The sequence below is a fragment of the Poeciliopsis prolifica genome, unplaced genomic scaffold (genome assembly GCF_027474105.1).
Source record: "Poeciliopsis prolifica strain line A6 unplaced genomic scaffold, Auburn_PproV2 SCAFFOLD027, whole genome shotgun sequence".
NCBI classification, from domain to species: domain Eukaryota; kingdom Metazoa; phylum Chordata; class Actinopteri; order Cyprinodontiformes; family Poeciliidae; genus Poeciliopsis; species Poeciliopsis prolifica.
Window position 1 is genome coordinate 7,324,501 of NW_026562402.1, and position 21,361 is coordinate 7,345,861.

The following is a 21,361-nucleotide window of genomic DNA, read 5'->3' on the forward strand; positions in this document are numbered from 1 at the left end:
TCACCTTCCCATTGCACCTCATTAGATCCAACACTTACTCTTTATCCTGAACAGCATCTGTACTAGTCTCTTAGTGAAAATAAATCTGCCCACATCTTTTGTTCTGACTGTGGAAATGAAACAAAACGTAATAAAGTACTGAAGTGGGGAGGCTGGTAGACAGGGTGTTTTTGACTGAACTCATTGGTTGGTCAAACTAACTTAATGAACTCAGTCCACATCCTGAGACTGTGTGACTTTTTAGGTCAAGAAAAGGTCGCTTTGGATAAAAGCCCTTTTGTTTCTCCACTTCAATGCCACCAGAGCACCAGCCCGTCTGTACTAGAAACGTCTCAGTGCGATCAAACGCAGCTTACTTCCAGGAGAAAAATAGGAATGGAAGGTGACAGGAGCAACTATAAAACTCTGACTTCGATACAAACCCATGTGACAAATTAAAGTGCCCTGGCCCTGAACTCTGTTTCTCAGTCCATGTTCCTCTCATAAACAATAGAGCATTGTTACACGGTGGGCGAGTCCTTCATTGAGCAGAGATCACAGGGGAGATGATGACATTGAAGTCAGCTGCTTAAAAAAAGCTCTGTCAGAATTGGCAAACAATATGCGCAAAACCCATTTAGCTTTAGATGTGCAGCAACACACGCACACACTCGTGCAGCACAGCAGTACGTGTTGAGGAACATGAATGAGTCAAAGCGATCCAGCGCAGGAAAACTCCCTCGCAGTGTCAGGATGTTTAACTTATTTTATTTGAGACACGTATAGCTTTTTAAGTGCTCGTCAAGAGGTTTGAACGACTTTTACAGGAAGTGAAGTGAATATGCAGAGGCCACGAGCACGCACAGCGCTGAAACACAAGCTCACACTGATTAATCTCTGAACTTGCAGTGCCTTGCAGAAGTGTCTAAGGTCCAAACATACGAATCTGAACTCCAAAGCTGCTGCTCACAGGCAGACATTCATAAAACAGAATGATTTAAAGCCATTTTGCAACAAAAGCAGGTTCTGCAAAAATATTAGCTCAGGAAGACTGAATACAAATTTTCACCACATGTTTTAGATTTTATTGGAAACCATTAAATGTTTGTTTCATTTCACAATTACGTATTACTCTTTTGGTCTTTCACATAAAAATCATGCAAAATGCATTATTAGTGAAAAAAAAATCAAGAAAAGGTTTGTGTTTGACATAATAATCTTATTAGTCATTCAGATTTTTTTGTGTATTCAGAGATTTTTTTAATATTATTATGGAAAATTATCTTCTCTTCCCATCTGGATTTCTCCTTTTAAGCGTGTACAAGTGTGCACGTGTGTGTGTGTTGGCTGTGTTTTGCTCTTTTGTATGTTTTTACACTGCTCATTTGCTCATCCCAGATGAGCAAGAGTCAAGTTTTCTAAGCATTGCTGCGTGTGAACATGCGTGTCTGAATGTGTTTTCTCATGATGTTCCACGGGAATCGAGCAGCTCATTAGCGTGTCAGAGTCACTTGGGCCACACTCTGTCAAAACAAATACACACAAGTTCTGTGATACGGAGAAGGAAACATTCAGAGCTCTCTGAATTTAGGTCTGCCAAGCATAATACAGCATAATACTGTAGAACCCAAACAGCAAAACCATTGAGAAAGGTCACAACAGACACATACAGATGGTAAATGGTAGATGAAATGAACTTGTTAGTGCTTTTCCACTCATAATTAAGTTTGCTATATTATTTTCATTTTAAGTAAAAACCCTGTTTTGTTAATTCCCTAATCTCTGCTTTACAAAATATTTTCTAGCCAAGCGAATCCAACACTTTTTAGTCATGTTAACTCTCTGTTAAATTCTGACGCCGCTCTCCACTCTGCTGCTCTGTCGATTCATGTCTGTCCATTCAGGTCCACCAGGACTCTGTTCAGACATGCAGTCCAGATGTTTGAGCGCTAAAAGAGAGAAAACCTCCCAGTTGAAGTTTGACTATCGCAATCTGCTGGACTTTGAATTCAGGTCAGTGAATCGTGGTTTGCTTTTCAGCCATTTATGCTAATTCAGATTTACCGGGCCCATTCCCTCTCTGCCTTACTTTCTTAGTCCCCCACAGCAGTTTCTCATCTGTTCATTTACTCAACTTTGTGTCACTACAAATACCCCTGGATTAAGTTACTCCAGAGTCAGATGGTCTTTTGTTCTTGCTTCTTCTACTGGCCTATGAAGATTCAACCACTATGGAAATGAACCCAATATGGCCAATCTGAACAACTCTCAATGTGCATGAAGAGATGTGGCGTTCCACTTCTGCTCAATGTGTTTATGGACACCGTGACAAGAAAAGGGCAAAAGGGTGTACAATCTGAGGCAAGCAATGAGGTACAGAGAATAAGATAGCTTTCAAAATATGAATTTGGAAAAAGCAAAATGGTTCCTTTAGGATAAAGATGCACCTCTTCTGAACTTTGATATTGTTATCCTTAGCAGATTTGATCTCTGAACCATTTCAAAGCAAGACTTGAACAAACTTGTAATTTCTTTTATAAGATGAAGTCTCACTAAAGCACAAATTTACCAAGCTCATTATCCAAGAACAATGGGGGCAGCCACCAAGTCCATCAACACAGAGCTTAATGGGTTTTTTTTTGTTGTTGTTGTTTTTACCACATCTAAATGTAGACACTCTTGCAGTGACTCTTGTGGTGGCATTCGCCTTTAGACATTGAACTCAACCAAACAAAAATCAGAGCCCAAAATATTGAAGATCAAATCCAGAAGCAGCTTCAGCAAAATACAAAAGGGAGAACAACCCATTCAATTTTCAGTTTAGGATCAGAGAAAAAAAAAAGATACTGTTTTGGTGCGTGTCACAATATCGCAGACACATGTTGGGATAGTCCTTGATGCAGCCATGAAGGCTGCAATTTACATTAGTTCTTAACCTGCTTGAACAATATTAGAAATAACTTTTAGAAATGCTGCTTACATGAGAATTTGAACTGAGAAAGAGTTTTTAACTGGGAAACATTGAGCTTCCATTTCAGGAATCCTGAGTATGCAAACATTTACAGTACATTTCCCAACTCTTGACAGCTATTGTTTGTTGCAAAAATTTAACTCTTCTTTGTTCTTCTTTGTGGGATTTAACACACAGCTCATTTCTTTTTATTTGTGTTTCAACGTCCATGTCTTTCATCATGTTTGTGTATGTTTCTGTCAGCATCTCTGCATATTTATGTGCTCAGTTTGGTGCCATTTGTTTTGTTTGACCGGCTGTTTGTGTATGTGCGTGTGGTCTCGTCCTCCTTATGTCGTCACTGTACGACGGAGGTTTATTTGTACGTCTGTGACTCTCCTCAGGCAGTCGTGTCGCTCACTGTGGGGACTCTAGCCTATGTCCATCTATAAGTGCCAGGTTGTGGTTACGATTCCCAGAGGAAGGCCCTCACAAACTCATAGATGAATACCATATGATCATAATCAATTAAGACACTGGTTTTACTAAGACGTTTTGTAAATAACGCCATTTAAAAAAAAAAAAAGATTTTAGTTCAGTCTCATAATACAACAGTTACAAAAAGAAACTTTCTATGGCTTTCATGTTCTCTGTAGCCAGATATCACTCTTATCCATCATGAGGATGTGTTTAGTGTTTAATGGACTAGATTGCTGTCAAACACACTTTTGTTTTTATCCCATAAAAATACTGTGGGGATTAAATAATACGGAATAACAACAACAAAGTCTCCAATACTAACAGATTTTGACTAGGCCGTGTGAAGAAAAGCCTTGTTCTTCACTTCACCAGCTGCTTTCAAATGATTAAAATCCACAGTTCTCACAGTTTTATAGATTTTTATGTGAAATTTTGCGGCATTAGGCAACGTTGCAACAACACTGGTTGCACCAGTGGGCTGATGTGAGAGAATTAGAAAGTAAATGGGTACATCTGCCCCTAACAGAGATGAAACGCCTACTAGGTTAAAGGTCATCCCACCCAGTGTCCAGTCGGAGTGCCTTGGAGACTCATTTCCTGGGAGAGGTCACACAAACAGGCAGTTGTGTGTTCGCCAGTAAACGATTGGTCCAGTAAATGGACAGGCTACCTTTGGTGGCCTGTGCTTTTAACCCCTACCCTTTACTTTGTACACCACTGATTTCAACTACAACTGTAATACATATCTCCTGGGAGAAATTCTCAGACAATACTGCAAGTTAGGGATGGGAGGGGGGTACAGGAGATTGGTGGAGGACTTTATGGAGTGGTGCAGGAAGAATAGATGTCAGCTCAAAACCACTAAAACACAGGAGCTGTTAATAGACTTTCATTTCATCTCATTTCCATAGATGGTAAGGTTGCAGAAGTGGTCAACACATACATCTGGACAAAAGGTTGAACTGGTTAGCAAACACAACACGAGGCCAGAGCCTGTTTTTAGAGGAGACTTGCCCTTTTTCATATGAGCTCTAAGCTACTGTGCGTGTTTTATCAGTCAATCATTGCTATTGTACTTTTGCATGCGGTGGTATGTTGGAGGGGTGAGGAACGGGGGACACTCAGAGGCTGGACCGTCTCATCAGGAGAGCTGGCTCTGTGGTTGGTATGAGCCTGGAGTCTTTTGAGTCATGATGGAAAAGAGGAGTTGAAGATAGTTCAGAAAATTACCACCCACCTCTTGAACACTTTTTTTCTCCCAGTAGAGGATTTCTCTCAGGTTTCTGTAAGTGGGCTGTTCAACTAAGAGGTTCAGGAATGTATTTATGCCACTGGCCATTAGACTCCACAATGCTCTGCTGGCGGAATGCTGGGAAAGTGGAAAATTCACTTCTTGATTATTTTTTTTTATATTGTCTTTGACGAGTTTTTATTTGTTCATTGGCCACTTTATAATGTTTTTGATGCTTTTATGAATAATTACACATATATGTGAGTAAAAGACTGCCTCATAATTTCCTCTAGAAAATTAAATTACCTTTCACTCATGTTTTCATCCAACTGTGATGCAAATGTTGACAAAACGTTTAAAACTGGAAAAGGTCTGAAAAGGTAACCAACCTTTACATAAAAGCCCAACCAGTCTTACAGGGATTCTGCTGACTTGTTTTTTGTTGCTGTCTTTTCTTCTACTATTCCTTGAAATCCACAAAGTAGAAACCGCAATGAAAATGACAGATTGGAAGTGAAAAGGAAAACCGTACCAGAAAGGGAACACACACATGGATGACTTACTGGATACTTCAGAAAAAAATAATGTTTTACCGCACTCGATTTCCTTTATATATGCTAACAAATCAATGCATTCGTTCGCTAATGGTTGGCATCCTGCCACTGCACGTTTCCCTTACACAGCTCTACCAATGTCAGCCAGCCCTTCTCTGAATCCAGGTTTTGACCCCCTCCTGCTGGGTTCTAGCAGGAGAGAAAAACGTGAAAAACTGCCTTGAAACAACAAAATGCAGGATTGTTTTGATAGCTTCATTCAAAGGTTCTTGTGCTTTGCATGGCTTTGACTGTGAGCCGAGTGGATACGAGGAGGGACAGCCGGCGTAGTTAAAAAGATGTATCGAGAGGGTTATGCTGTGGCTGAGTCGCCCTTAAACAAAACTCATGCCAGAGCTGCCTGTTGAGACCCCAGTGATTTGTACCCAGACCCCCAGCCTGTCTCAGTTTATTTTCTTTTTCCTTTTGGGAACTGGAAGCAAAACACACTTCTTTCAAGAACATTTCCCTAACAGAAGGACTTCAGTGCCACCCAGTAATTCTTCCCACTGTCCAAATATCTCACTTGGAAATCCTTCATGTTTCATTACATTTCTATTCCACTATTTGATCCAACACACAATGCAGCATTGAACCTGACTGTGCTATACTAACATAGAGTTTCCAAGAGTAAAACATCACCTCATATGCACCACTCAGCTGCTGCCCTTAAGGTGGGTAATTTTCAGTCAAAATATTTTGCATTTAGGTTTTATTAACTATTCCTCAGCTTTGCATATATTTGTGATTCTGAAGCCTCTGTTTTTATGAGACACTCTGAAACCGAAATGATATTAAACCCTAAACCTTATGAATTGCTGCATGTAATATGTTGTACTCTTTCTTACTCACCACCACCACATACAATAGATAGTTTTGCATCCACAGACCACATAAAACATCACAACTTTCTTTAGTCACCCAGAAACCTGCGCACTAGCACATAGCAGCTGTGGTGCCAGGAATGAAGCAATAATTTTGTTGATGTTGCAACTTTGGACTATATGGAGCAACCAATCCAGCCTCAAATTTTCTGATCAACATGTTATGCTGTGTCATGCTTATTCTCCCTTTCCTACTTCCAAGTGTCCCCAGGTTGCACCACCAAAACCGTTCTATAAATACTTTATGAATAGCCAAAAAAAAACCCTCTTACATTCTTCTGAGTATAATAGGAAACCAATTGTAAGCTTGATGAGTCAGGAAGACCTTGTCTATTCCTGCAAAGGTCCTCCAAATTCTGTCCACTTCTGAATTCGATGTAGTTTTAATGAAATATTTCTATATGTCTATAAAATCACATGTTGTTACAATGTACTCCCTCTATCAAATAAATATAAGGCACCAAGGAAAAAACTCTTTTCTACCTTATAGTGCGATACATCTCCCATTCAAATGAAGTGAGGAAAAAAAATAAAGCTACAATTATTTTATATAAAAGCTTTTGTTGATGTGAAGAGAGTAAATGAAGGACGTTTACTCTCTTTAGTTTGCCAAAGTTAATAAAGTCTATCAGATTCTGCGGTGATCTCTCCTCTAAAGTTTTCTTCAGATTACAACACAGATTTTCCTTCCAAAAATGTAAAAATAAAGAAGCCAAAAACAGTCAGTCTATAATTTTCATTCTTAGCTGTTCACTCTTCTAGTACCTTGTATGTATTGTTCCTCAATGAAGAACCTGCACTGTGAAAGATTGATTTAATTAAAAAAGAAGCAAATTTTTGACCTTTTAGTGTAAAAATGTGTTAAAAGCCCTATATTTCGCACCAAAGACTATGATTGCCATTTTTGTGGAAATTTTGATGTTTTTATCTTCTCTATTGAAATTAACATGTAGAGTTCAAAGTTCATTCAGATAATATGATGTGGTATAGTTTAATATACATTCACCAAAACATAAATTTTTTTTTTTTGTTAAGGTCGTAGGGTTCCTCAAAAGTCCCGTTATTTGTTGCTCCATGTGTGTGCAAAGTTGTTTGATTATATCCATCCAGACAAAGAACAGATGCACAACGTTCCTCCACTCCTCCACTTACCTCTCCTCTGTGGCCCACATAGATAAAGGCACACATGGGCTGGAACGCACCGGTACCACAGGCCAATATGTGAGTGCGATTGTACGGCTGCAGGAGGCGAACAAAGTTGGCACACTCCGCCTGCAAAACAAATCCACACATACTAATTAAGGCTCTTTTTTACATCTCTGACATGAGTATGTCATTAAAGTGTCTGAGTGCAGAAAGCCCTTATGCGCTCGCAACATTAAAAAAAAGGAGGCTAAATGTTTATGGTATGTCAACAGGAAACCTCTGCCCAAAAGCATGATGAAAGAGTACTTTGTTGTGCACACAAACACATCTGGGCGAATAAAGGGAGAACCAGACAATAAATCAAATCATAGTGAATGTCATCAAAATGCAGATAAGCTCATTTCCATGGCCTAAATGACTTTTTTTTTTTTGTTTTTTAATGAGGCTTATTGATCACATATGTTTGCAGTGAAGGCCAAGAAGAATGTCATCTGATAAAATCTTAAAGTTTTCCAACTACTCATATACTCATACTACTCATATGGACAGCAGCCATGACTGGCAAAAAAAAAAAAAAACTATGAAAATATCAAAAGAACTTCAGAAACAGAATGGATGCCTGTATGCAAGCGTAAATATGTCCATACTTTTCTCATAAAATATGACTGATAAAACAGTCAATCCAGCCTGCAGAATGTTTTAGTTTCCCGTAAAGGTTTATGGAAAAGCAAAAATGCCACAATAAACACAAAAAAATGAAGGCTAAATCACAAAAGTTGATATTTTACTGAAACAGTTAAAAACGGTGATGGACAAATTCTCAGAGAAAAAAATAAATTAATTAAAAAAAAAAAAACAATTAGTGACACAGAAGAACAGAACCAAAAGGCTTTATGTCTAAGGATATAAGTATTATATTTCTACAAAGATTCATGTGCATGTGGAGATATAGAGGAGTTATAAAACCAGCAGCTGACCAGAAATTGTTTTCTACCGAGAAGAAATTGAATTGCCAGTTTGCTTCAGTGCTTCAGCAACACTGTAGCCATTTGAGAAACAACTTTAATCAATCAAGTGAGACACGTATTTCTGATATTACAGGACAAAATCTGAATACATATCATATGGAAGCCTCACATTTCAGTGATTTCTCTGAAAAGTGAACCACTAATGTCACCTTTCCTACAAATTGGCCAATCACAGACAACCTCAACATGTGCTGACAAAAAAAAAAAAAAAAATGCAAAGTAGAGATTTGAGATTCTACCCTTGACTTGTTGATTTGGAAATGTTGAGGAACATTTCTAGTCCATGTGGAAATCGATGCTTACATGCAAACATGCATTTTAAAATGCACAATAAGCCATTTATGTTGAGTGTTGTATAATGTCAAAAAGGTTTTGGCACAGATAGTCTGCCAAGTAAAAAAAATATTGGATTTCACTTTGTGTTTTGCAACAGGATGCACAATGTCCCTCTGAGCTGAGTGGACCCAACATGTGTAAATCCGCCTCATGTTCAGCAAGAAAGATGTCTTAGAAATTGTAGGTGCCGTGGGGACCAAAACGTGGAATGAAATGTTGAAAAGCTGAATTATGTCTGCAGCCTTTCACTCAGGGATTTGGGGTATTACAATTCTGTGTGGTCTTTCAGAGAAGAAGTGGCAGCAGAGGAAGGGTGGTTCAGCAAAAAATGAAGTGGTTTGATATCTAACACACTCATCTCTTCTGGCCAGAATTGAAAATTACAGCATAAATATCTGGTGAAGACAAAGGCCAGCAATGTTCCCTGTATTTAGCTCTAATTATTAGGAAAGATTTGGGTGACCACAAATATTCCTGCACAGAAATACATGCTACATATTTTTTATGTTGCCCACAAAAACCACATTGGCGTGAATAATAGTTCTGACAAGAACAATTTTGTATCCAAAACATTGTTATATTTCTTTTTTGCCATTTCAATCATTAATACAAATAAATATGAGTAATATCATATTGCTAAGTAGGTTTTCTCCAGGCCTTTGCAATTTACAGCATAAAAAAGCAAGAAAATGTGTTTCCATCAATCACTCAAAAGTTCAGTTAAATGTGAATACAATAAAAGTTCATCCCCTGATGTCTAAAAACAGTAAAACGATAGAAAGTTAGATCCGTATGAGTTCACAGTGCTGCTTGGCGATCCAGATATAAAACTGCAGTGAAGCAATAGTGAGCTTAATGGTTTTGGATGGCATAAAGCAGGCAAAGGGTCAGTGTGTAGTGAACTTTTATGACGACCTCATTGCTGACGAAACCCAACTGTCTGGCCACATGCAATCATTTTGTGGAAGTTTGACTAATTCAGTGATCTTGCAAACAGTGTTGTCAGTACGACATTGACAATTAAGGTGCATGTTTTTAAACACTTTCTGGTAACCATAAAAAATGGCAGAGGTTGTTCCGTGCTGAACTCTTGCTCACTAGACATTGTGTAAACCTTTTTTTTTTTTTTACAAACCTCCAAAAAAAGAACAGAGTGATTCAGAAAATATACCAAAAGCCGTTACCGAAACTGTATAGCATTTGAAATCTGCATCTTTGGTCACATTTCATCCTATCTTTTACCAAATGTTTAGAACATTTCAGCATATTAATGTAAAACCAAGAAATATTTTAACCAGTTTAATTCAGTTTAATTATATAACATTAACAATTCCCACAAAGGTAATTTGAAAGCAGATGAGTTGAAGTTCAACACTTAGCTACATAACATCCAGTTGTATAATTGGATTCACATCCAATTTAAAACTGTTCAATTCATGCAAGTCATAGTTGTAACACAATATAAACTAATTCAGTTGATCAATTATTGCTAATAATTAATAGGAGGTTTTCTATCCAGAGAACCAAAGCCGATTGCATCGAGCAAATCTCTCAATCTGAGTAACCTTATGTTTTATTTATTGGTAAAACAGTTTTGCCAATAAACAAGTAACAATTGTGCTCATTTTCAAAATGTCAATGCAACAGGAAGAATGCTGAAATCAACGCCGCGAGGTAAAACTGTTCCTTTTTCATCATTAATGAAACTCTTAGTCTCAGAGGTTCTGGTTGCCTGAAAAGTAAACAAATAGTAAACAAGTCAATGAGAGAGAATTTTGGTTGGGAGTGTAAACAACATGGAATAGAAAATAAGTTTGACTCTATAATGCTTGTAAGAAGCATATAAACAAATACATAAAAGTGACACATGTGTGAGTAAGACCTGGACAGCAACATTGCTGGATGAACTAGACCATCCAGTTGTTTGGTTTTTACAACTATTTAAGTCAGAAATGATGCATTTCCAGAGAGGGCTGAAGTCATGGCAGGAAAGTCTTTCAACATAGAACGAGATAATTTTTTCCAACACTCATAACAACTCCTATTATGTTACCAAACAAATACTAATTTTAGTAAAGGAAAACTCAATTGAGTAGGCAATTGAGTGTTCGGTGTCTGAAACCCTTTCACTCGGTTTAAAACCAAACAACTGACAAAAAACAGCATTTGTGAAGGAATGCAGAAAGACATCGACATGCACATTCTTTTGACTTTTCTGATAAAGTGTTGTGCCTCCTCTGCACACATATGCATCTTCTCCTGCATGAGTCCTGTGAACAGCATATGAGAAATGCACAATAAAACTGCTATAAGACACCCAAGACACCTGCCACTTCAAACAAAGCTTATAACTTATATGTGAAAGCACAGAGGACACACAAAGTCTAACTCGTTCCAGATGCGATGCCCGTCACACTTCTTGTTTGAGAGCAAGAAGTTGCAAATATTTTATTATTTTTATAACTCAGTCAGCGTGCAGTCCCTGTGTGACTGAAAAAAATAAAATAAAATAGTTGTAAGAGTTTTGTTTCCAAAACAATTGTAAAACATACTCTGAATTTTATTTGCACCAACATTGTTTTGCAAGTTAAAGGAGTTCAGATTTTTTACATTTTAGCATGTCTCTCATTACATTCATTTGCTTTATTTAGTGTTTATGACATAACAACTGCACAGAGTTTCACTCTGCAGAGGAGCAACACATGACACAGAATATTGCAACACTTTGATGGCTTTCATAAAAGTCTGTCTAGCAGTTATGGAGTTCCTCAGATAATTATACCAGAGGTCACCAAGGCGTTTGTCATGTTCTAGAGCTGACCTAGTTTTGAAACACTGAGTTTGAGATTTGTGAGATATTCACTTTGTGTCAACCGAAAAACTTAACCTTTTCTAAATCCTATTGCTGAAATGTCTTGTTCTTGTGAGCTTCATCTACCGTTACTTCCTGGTTGAAGTAGTGCACATCATGCTGTTATGAGAAGGTTCAAGTGTGAAACAGTAATTCAGTGAAAAATCTGTGAAATGTGAAAATACATAGCAATAATGTTAACAAAAATAGTTGTTAAAATCTTAGGAGAATCTGGGAACTTGGTGATTTTTTTTAAAATTTCAGAATCATTTCTAGAAAGTATGCATGTTGGAAATTAAAATAAAGAAAGTACAGGTGGTTAAAATCTTTTACACATAACTACAGAACATTTGTAAAACACAGCATTGGTAGATATTGGAGAAAAAAACCTTACAATAACTGTTAAGCCCCAAGTTTGTTTTCTCCATTAGGTAAACTAGTTTCTTAAATATAATTGTTCCTTTAGGGATAGTTTAGAGGCCAGAAAGCTGTAGTTTTAGATTAACTGAAAATAAAACACTTATTTGTAATCCAGGTGGAGTTAAAACACTGAATACTTGAAAGACATATTGGAGACTCATTATGTTGAAACTCCAGGCAATTACACACCACTTTGTGTTGTTTTTTCACATTAAACCAAATAAAATCCATTGAGCATGTGGCTGTGACATGTAAAGATGTGGAAGTGCGTACCTGTTCCTTCCCCGTCTGAATGCAGTCTTCTCTGTTTCCAGGTAATGGGGGCCAGTAGATCTGTGAAGGAAGACAAATCAAAGGGGCATTTAGAAAGGAAGTAAGAGAAAAATAGGCCTCATAACAATGAAATTATACAAACACCCATTTTATTTGACAATGTAGCAAAATGTAATTGCTTTGGGGGACGGCTTTATCGCAATTTTCTGGTAAACAAAACAAACACATACTGAGCTTTAGTATCATCAAACGGAAATTATTGTCCAAAAAGATTAAAGTTCAGATAAATCAAAAGCAATTTACTACAGAAGGTTTTTAATGAGCAAAGGGGGAACTTCACGGTAGACAAGCCAAAGCTTTATAGTACATACTGAGGTAATATTTGAAAATGGTACATAAAATTTGCAGGCTTTAAACTGATGTAATTTCAGACGAAGCAATAAAGTTTTTTAAAGGTCTTATTAAATTCTGTTCGGTTTTCGCACCCATCTTTAGTCATACGGAGTTCTTTTTAAATAAACATTGAACCTGTATTATGATCTCATGTCAAGAATTTTTTTTTCTGTTCACAAATGCTGTTGCGCCCTGGCATGTAAAGATTATTGAATTTTTCTTTCTTTGTTCAAGAGTATGGATAAGGTTGAGAAACTGCAACAAGAATCAAAACTATTCTCAAAATACACTAAATGTGACAGGCCTGTTTTAAAAAACATGCAGATATAAAGTGGGATTTTCTATTCTTTTTTCATCTGGATTCCCATTGCAACAGTCCAAGAGGCGCGAATGAGAAAATCTGTTGGATTCTCGGTGACGTGTGTGAAATGAAAACTGTTCCCAAGACACTGAGACTATTCTTTCCACTGCTGTCTGCAAATGTTGCATTAATACTTGCTGTTTCTAAAAAGAAACGTCCAGGCCTGCCTCTGTTGAGGTTCTGTGATGTGGGTCAAACTGTTGTTTTGTACCGACTTCTAAAGACAATAAGCATTTGTCTGGCCCAGAAGGAAACTGCCTTTGTTTTGGCTAGTGGAGATAAAAGCAACCAGTGGGGGGAAAAAACAAATGATCCAGACTTGCATTAGGTTGGCTCACTGACTCCAGAATATGCATGGAGAACATGTGCATGTGTTTAGGGCTCCTGCCATAGCTATAGGGACAGAGTGAGAATGAATCAGAAGCAGTAAAGTGCCTTGTTGGCCTCAAAGCTGAACCACATTCTCTTCTTGTACCAATTACACATGGATTTCATGTCAGCTGTAAAACTGTAAGGCACACTGTATATCCTCTGACATAAACTTCAAAATCACCAAAATCCTCCCAGTGGACTTGGTGTAAATCAGAATAACTAAACGCATCCACCCAAAATTGTATAAATCAAATCTACTTTATGTTTCATTTGTATCAATAATGTGAAAACTGAAAACAAGAGGAACCTCACTGTCTCAGCCTGGTAAGAATCAACAGCCCAGTCCAGAGGATCTGGACTATTGAGAAACGATTGCTTCCTGGAGGTGTGGACTGTGCTGAGGTTTTAAAATTTACCCTTTCGGCCGTAACGTATGTAATGTGCCAGTTCAATGATAAGAAGCTCATCACAAATTGCCTTCAATGTAAACAACTGTCCTCCACTGCAAAGAGAGAAGTCCTGACCCGAACAAGGCAACTGTTGATGTTATTTCAATATTTGGAAAAGTGGCCGACACGGACTGAACGGCTTCCTTCACTTCCTCTACCGCCATTGTTCAAACTACAGGCAAACTAAAACGGCACAGAAAATTGATGCTGTTGTTCACATTTCTCTTTCTGTTCACTGATTGGTTCGGTCGAAAATGGACCGGAGACAATCTGAGTTAAGGAGGGGGAGCACAGATTGTGATGAAAGTCAGAACATTTTTCAAACACAGGAAGGCAATGGCCAGGATAATATTTACCATATCCATTTAGCAAAGTGGTGTCCTTAGAAACATGTCTCAACTATCAATAATTTAGCAATTTTTGTCTAAAAAAATAATCTTACATGAAAACTGAGAAAATATCCATGGCTTTCCAAATAATTTCCAGAATTGTTTCAATAATTTTATGAGAATGCTTCAGTGATGTTGCAGATATGTGAAACTGTAAAAATAATTTTATTGTGAGAATTGTAGAAAAAAGATTTAGACTGAGCTGAAGTTAGGTTTATGTAATTTAATAATTATAAATTCTACCAAAAAGTTTTATTTAAGCTGGACAAACCCATCCATCCTTATGGAGAAAATGAAGAAATCATTATTTTTGGTCTCAAGAGACATTGTTAAAGATCAAGGCTTAATTAAACGGAACAAGGCTGGCAAACCTGAAAGCATCCAAGACACACATCATTATCGAGATGAAATTACATCTGATATTCTCATAAAGTTTAATTTTTAAACAGAATAAACTTTAATCTTACACTTAAAACATTGACAGAATTTAGGGTTTTCAATAAAACCCTTTGATTAGATTACAGTGATGGCATCTTCACAGGCATCTGCAGTTCATCCAAAATCCTGCTGACAGAGTCAACACCAGGAAAATGGGTCAAACCACACTAATCTTCAAAAACCTTTGTACCTCTAATTTTCTGTAAACCAGTCTGAATTATATTGTATTATTTGAATGGTATTTCCATGCTTTATTTTATCGTACATCTCTTTGAATGAGAAAAATATTTGGGAAATGTCAACTTTCACTCACATTCTGTATAGAAACTGGGAGATCTTGATTATGCTGTAATCTAATATGGCAAAGTTGACATAACCTTGGTCAGACAGCTCCATCTCCTTATTAAAGGATTGGATATTCTCTTAAACATCCAATCTACTTTTATGAGCAGATTTTTTTTTCTAAAACTGAACCATCATTAGAGATGATATGTTTTTATGTTTAATGAAATGAAGTTAAAAATTAAGGTGGAACCAAATGCTTCGGCTCTCTAAAGATCTTTATTTGGCCTGATCCAGAATATTCCATACTAATGTGTGCGTACGTCATTGGCTCACTACAAACTCTGACCTGGCACGTTTTGCTGATACTGTTATACTGTTAAAATCCACCCGGCCCCAATTTTAGGTCCCAGAGGTCCAAGTCATTGTGTTGCAATATTCAATCTATTGTCTAAATCTCTGGGTTTGCACGCTTCAGGAGGCCAGCCAGCCTTCACCTGCCGCTCTAGCCCTCTCCTTATGCTTTACTTCTGGCTCCACAACATGACATTTGATTTCAAATATTTCTTTAATCTTTAAAATCTATAAATAAAAGACAGTCTTTAAACTACTGACGTCTTTCCAGACACAAATAACTCATAAAGACACACAGTCTTTTGACTTTAATCTGCTGCTGTAAATAAATTACCCAAAGGAGATCAGTAGATCCAGAAACAATACTTTAACTTTCAGCCAAGATTGGAGCCATGATAATCACCAATGCTTTAATGAACTCCATTTGCAAATAATATACAACAAAATAGGCATAAATCTCATCCCAAAAAGAGAAAACTAACCTTAAGTTTTGTCAAACGTTGGGACCAACTATCCTTTTCCTTTGGGTTTGAAACCAAACCCAAACCAGTAATGAACAAAGTTCCAACAGTGATACGATGTTGTTTGTTTTAAATATTGGACTGAAAGACTAAGACCATTAAAACTCACTCAAGAAATAAGAAATGCAGTCCTCCAAGGACAGACTTTAACTTTCAACACGCCCTGTGCTTTTATCAACACACCAGTTCCAGCACTGTATTGCTTTCACACCGAAAGGATTCCTGTTGAGTTGAGCAACGCTAAGTGAGCCAGAACAGATGCCATCACGAGAATCACCAAGGTAGAACAGTTCACACTATTCAGCGCACGTAACCAAACACTGGGCAAAATAAACGAGTTGTCTGGACGTGCAGAAACATATAAAACGTCTGTGACAGCCAGTCCCAGTTCCAGGCCTGTGCAGCAAAGAAAGACTGAACATGTTATTTATGCTGCAATAACCAAAGATATTATAGTGAATACCACTGTATAAACATTATAACACTGACAAATAAACATTTTAACTGATTTACATGATATATTTTGGTTTTCATGCAAATTATAATATGGGAATTTATTGACTTTGAATTAGTGAATAATTTTTCTTTTTCCACATTTTTGCCATTGTTAAAGCAACATCTTTATTTATAATAATAAAACTACCAAACATTAACTATCTGCTGAAATGACAGCCACATGACAATAGTCAATAAATGAATAACAAACAGCACCATAACTTTTGAAGTGATTCCCTTTGGTGGTTTTAAAATGTTACTAAGTTGTAGTTCTGACTTCTTGTAACAGGCAAGAAGTGGCAGCAAGTGGAAATTTGATATTTCCTAGCAACATTGTTGAACATCTTGGATTATGAAAAAACAAAATTTCACTGCTTCTAATGCATGCTGTGATATTACCTAAAGTGGTGGAATATAGACCAGATTCCTTGCTGATAATAAATTCATTTTTTAGGAGGTAAAGTTGATAACTTTTAAAACATGAGTGTTTTCTAATGTCTGTGTATTCACTGTGGCCTGAGAGACAAATTAAGAGGCAGACATAAGTACGTGATATATACTTTTCAGTGTATCTCACTTCTCTACTCACACATCCCGTTTGTGTCAGTCAAGACATTTTTTTTTTACTTGTCAAAAAGTGAACATTCACGCTCATGCGAGTGTTGTTTCTGCTCCTTTCAGGAGCGCAGTGGGAATATCGGTTTTAAAAAGTTACCTTTGTTCACCACAAGCCATTTATGGAACATATGTAAAGGCTGCACTGTTGTAAGGTACAGTATGAATACATGTAACATATGCAGCACATTTTCCCTTCGACCAGCCGGGAAGCACATGCTGGTGAAATTAAATCTTGTTTTACACTGAACTCATCAATTTCCCTGAGGACTTAGTCTTCCCAAAAAAAAAAAGACTTGCATGCTTTCAGTCTAAGTTTCAGGACTCCACCAGTAGTACCTAAGCACATTTGATTTACTCATCCATGAAATGAATTATATTAGATAAAAAACACCATCTAACAGGATTTGAATCACTTACTGCAGTATATGCATAACATGTGTCATAATATACATGTTTCATAAGTTTTATTATTTTAAAAAGTTTTAAAAACTTAAACTCTGACCTGACAGAGTTTAATTAATCCACTAATCTTCACCTCTGGAGGGTTTTTAATAAGTAGGACATCTCTGGCTTGTTACTTGACTTTCATCTTCTTGCATACATACAAAATTTTTCAGAATTTGTCACATTAGAACCATAAGTTTTAATGTACAAAAGGGATTTTGTGTGACATACGAATGGAGCTGAAAGAAAAGAATACATGGTTTCTGCAATAAGTTCAATAATTTTAGAAAGGTTAAAACACAAAATTGAAAAGTGCTTCATGCATGTTGTATTCAGCCTCTCTGAGTCAACACTTCAGATCCACCTACACCTGCAACTAAAGCACCAAGTCCTTTTGGTTTTGGTGTAGAAAGAGCAATCATACAACATCATCCCTGCTTTCTCTTTATCCAATGTCAAGTGTGGTTAAACTCGATGCTACTTTTCCACTTCATTTTATGCAATACTTTGCACTGAACTATCAGGTACAATTTCAGTAAAATACATTACAGTTTTTGGTGACGTTTAAGGAAAATGAAAACTTTTCCAAACTTTTTGTTGAAAATTTGTTTCACATTCATGCAAAAATATTACATTACTGTATGGCCTTGACTTTAGAACTGGCTTGGCAACATTTTGTTATTTTTGATACATGATTATCAAAAATAATCGAAAATAATAAATAAATATAATGACAAATATTTAAACATCCAGACTCTAGAAGAATATCTCCCTCGTAGTTTAACCATCCTTGTATCTTTGCTGTTGATATATTACAATAATAACTACTGAAATGATTTATGAGGAGCTTCCCCTTTATAGCTGTTCAGAAGAAAAACATTAAATTTGACATAGAATTGTCTAGAAGGTAACTATTCAGAGTGCAAAAGGACATAATGCTAAGATATACACTGTTTATAGGGTAAACAGAGCAAAGGAAGGATTGATAGACAACAATAAATTTACCATGAATCTGGGAATCTGTCATCCTTTGCTGTTTATCTGTAAAGCGATCTTTTGTTGAATTGTGTTTAATATTTTCCACATTTCACCTATGATGCAACTGCACTAATATTAAATGATATGTCTGCTCAGGTTTGACCCCCCACTCCCTGTTTGTGCATGATTTATAGCAGAGTTCATTTAAACAGATGTTCTGTATAGAAGAACAGTTCTGGGGAAAAAAAAAAACCTAAACCTACAGTGTCTCATTACCCGTATATCATCATCCTACAGACTGAGACCAGTTGCAGAATTACTCCAGCTTTTATAAATAAGTGACTCAGTGTGTATTAAATATGCAATTCTATGCCAATCTTTACAACAGAAAACTTGATATGAACAAAAATATCCTCAACTCAAACTGTCTAAAGCATAGTGAAACCTCACCTCTTTGGATTCACTGCTGATGGGACTCAGCATGAGAGAGTACAGGACATCTTTACCTCCCAGAAAGAGCCGATCGCGGTACTCATCAAGAAGGACAGCGCTGAGTGACAGCTGGCCGTCATGGCCGCTAAAGATGGACGACCTGTTGGTGGACAGCAGGTCTGTAGAGAGAGCAGAGGAGAAAAAAAGTTAGCTGGAGTGACACAGTTTGTTGTTTTGATGTCCCTGCTGAAGGACAGAGGGACACATTTCATCACATGAAGAGTTTTCCCAAGCACCCGTTCTTGCTCTCATCACAGTGTTTGGAACACAAACATGCTCTCAGCTTTTGCAAGGAAACATGGATGCAATTATCTAACAGTTCAGCATATGATGCATCTTAGTTTTGGGGTTAAGAAGTTAAGTATCAAGCACTGAAACAATTTCCAGATGGTCCTCTTATATCATCTTGTATTGTTTTTCAAATTTCCCCATTAATTATTATACTAACTTCAACTACCAAATGCAACATATTTCCCTTGGTCCTACTACAATCAAATACTCTTTTTTTCAGAGCCATCAAAATAGTCTAATTTAAATCCTACTAAGACAAAAAATGTACATTGAATAAAAATAGATAATTAGCAGGTGAATGTTTCCATTAAATATGCAAGTGCAAACCAAACCAAATCCCAGCTTTCTGAATAGAGTTTGCCTTTTCTTCCCAAGTATGCAAGTTCATTCAGGGTACTACAATTTCATTTTTCAGCAGTCATGTTCCAGAGTGTCAGAGTAGATATATACAGTGCCAACATGTAGTGCCAGAAAAACAACATCTTCCAATCATCCACAAGTCTTTTTGTTTTAAAGTTATTGTCTGTCATTTGTCTACAATATAAATAATAATTCAAAATGTAGCATTTCATATTGCATCAACCATACAATGAAGCCATTAAACACTTTTTAACACGTGTTTCACATCTGGGTCCATCTCATCTTTTCGGCTTGCCTCTGCTCTTTAATATTTCGACTCCTTCTCTTTCTGCCAAGGTAAAGACATGAGGAGAAAAAGTTGCGCGTGAGAAGATGTCAAGTGATTGTCAAAGCCTCGGTGATGGAGATGCGGGTCTGAATCGACTTTCTGCCCATCTTTCATCACTCATCTGTACCACTCTCTCGCTCGACCCAATTCACCCAGGCAAACATGCTCATGCAAACACGGGGATTGTTAGTATGGGGCTCGAGTCACTCAGCACTCAGCAAAGCATATTGACAGAGTGAAGCTCGAAGACCCCGTCACACCTTGTCCGTCACTGCGGATCTGTTTTCAGTAGAAATCTCCATTTCTCACTCTCACAAAGGTCCAGACATCAAACCTTTCCTGTAGGCTCATATTATTTTATTTATTTATTTCCCCTCAATTTGCTTGCTTTAGAGCCCTGGATTTATTGTATTAGCAGTCTGCCTTGTACCTCAGTGCAAGCGGCTCATTTGGAAGAATCTCTCCAGCCACCACCAATTATCAGAAGGCAAATGCAAGTATAGAGTGCCTTATAAAAGTAAACATTGCACAAAAAGTAAAGAAAGTGGTGTTTGGTTAATGTTATCTTTGGTTGCTAAAAAGCAATTGTACAATCTGTTACCACTGTTTGTTAATTTCCCTTGAAATGGGGCAACAGTAGGGAAAACATATCTGCGAGTTACATGGAAGAGGTGATTACACATGTTGCTCCCATTAAAAAAAAAAGTCCAAAAGCTGCTTACCAATGCAAAACAGCTCATTCTGAAATTTACTTTACTGTGTAATTTATTGGCTTGGATGAAGACATGGTAAGACATGAAAACTGTAAAAACGTATAAATATTTCAGCAAAACACTGCAACTGATGGCAAAAGGGTTTTGTTCAACCTTTTGATGTGAAAAAAAATAAATAATGCAAGACTTGAGGTTTTAAGTGGATAAAAGGAGACATTCAGCATTTGGTTAAAATTTATATTAGGGTATGATGTGATAAATCAAATCAACCAAAACAAAACAAACAAAAAAAACACATACAAACATTCCCTCTTAAACATGTGGAAGTGGCTGCTATTACATATATATATATGTGTGTGTGGGTGTGGGTGTGTGTGGGTGTGTGTGTGCATGCGTGTGTGCGTGTGTGTGTGTGGGTGTGTATGTATATATAGTTCAAAGCAGCTCAATTAAAATTGGTATCAAAAAACCAAAAACTCTAGAACAGTCCTGTTCTATGTAATGCTCACAAAGACATAAATTATCATAATTATTTCTGCAAAAACACCCTAGTTAGCAGCAATGAGAGGAAGGCTTTATAGCTGCTGGCAACATAATAATGAGGAAAAAGGAAGTCGGGAGGCAACAGGGATTTTCACAGTAGGAACAAAGCGAGTTAGAGCAAGAAGAGGAAAATTGGGAAGAACAGGATGACAATGTGGTTTTTGAGCAACAGAAAGTCAGACAACAATGAGCAGAAAGATAAAGACGTTGAGGAAATCCGAAAACAGAGCACTGTCTGAAGGATTTATTGGAACTCACAACATGAATCATATGGAAAGACAGAAAAGGAAAGCAATATTGACCCTAGTTTGCCTCTGATGATTCGTCAGAGCCCTTTTATCTGTCATTGAGTTTATTTCACATTTACCT

At 37.1% G+C, this 21,361-nt stretch overlaps 1 protein-coding gene across 1 annotated transcript in view; it reads right to left on the reverse strand.

Annotated features, from left to right (window-relative positions):
* Positions 1-21,361, reverse strand: part of sema3bl (sema domain, immunoglobulin domain (Ig), short basic domain, secreted, (semaphorin) 3bl) — a 60,644-nt gene that overhangs the window by 20,081 nt on the left and 19,202 nt on the right. Inside the window, exons 2-4 of the mRNA XM_055048722.1 lie at positions 18,716-18,876; positions 12,172-12,231; positions 7,270-7,389 (exon numbers count right to left, since the gene is read on the reverse strand). Of these exons, the coding sequence (XP_054904697.1) occupies positions 7,270-7,389; positions 12,172-12,231; positions 18,716-18,876 (341 nt within the window). The remainder of the gene's footprint in view (positions 1-7,269; positions 7,390-12,171; positions 12,232-18,715; positions 18,877-21,361) is intronic.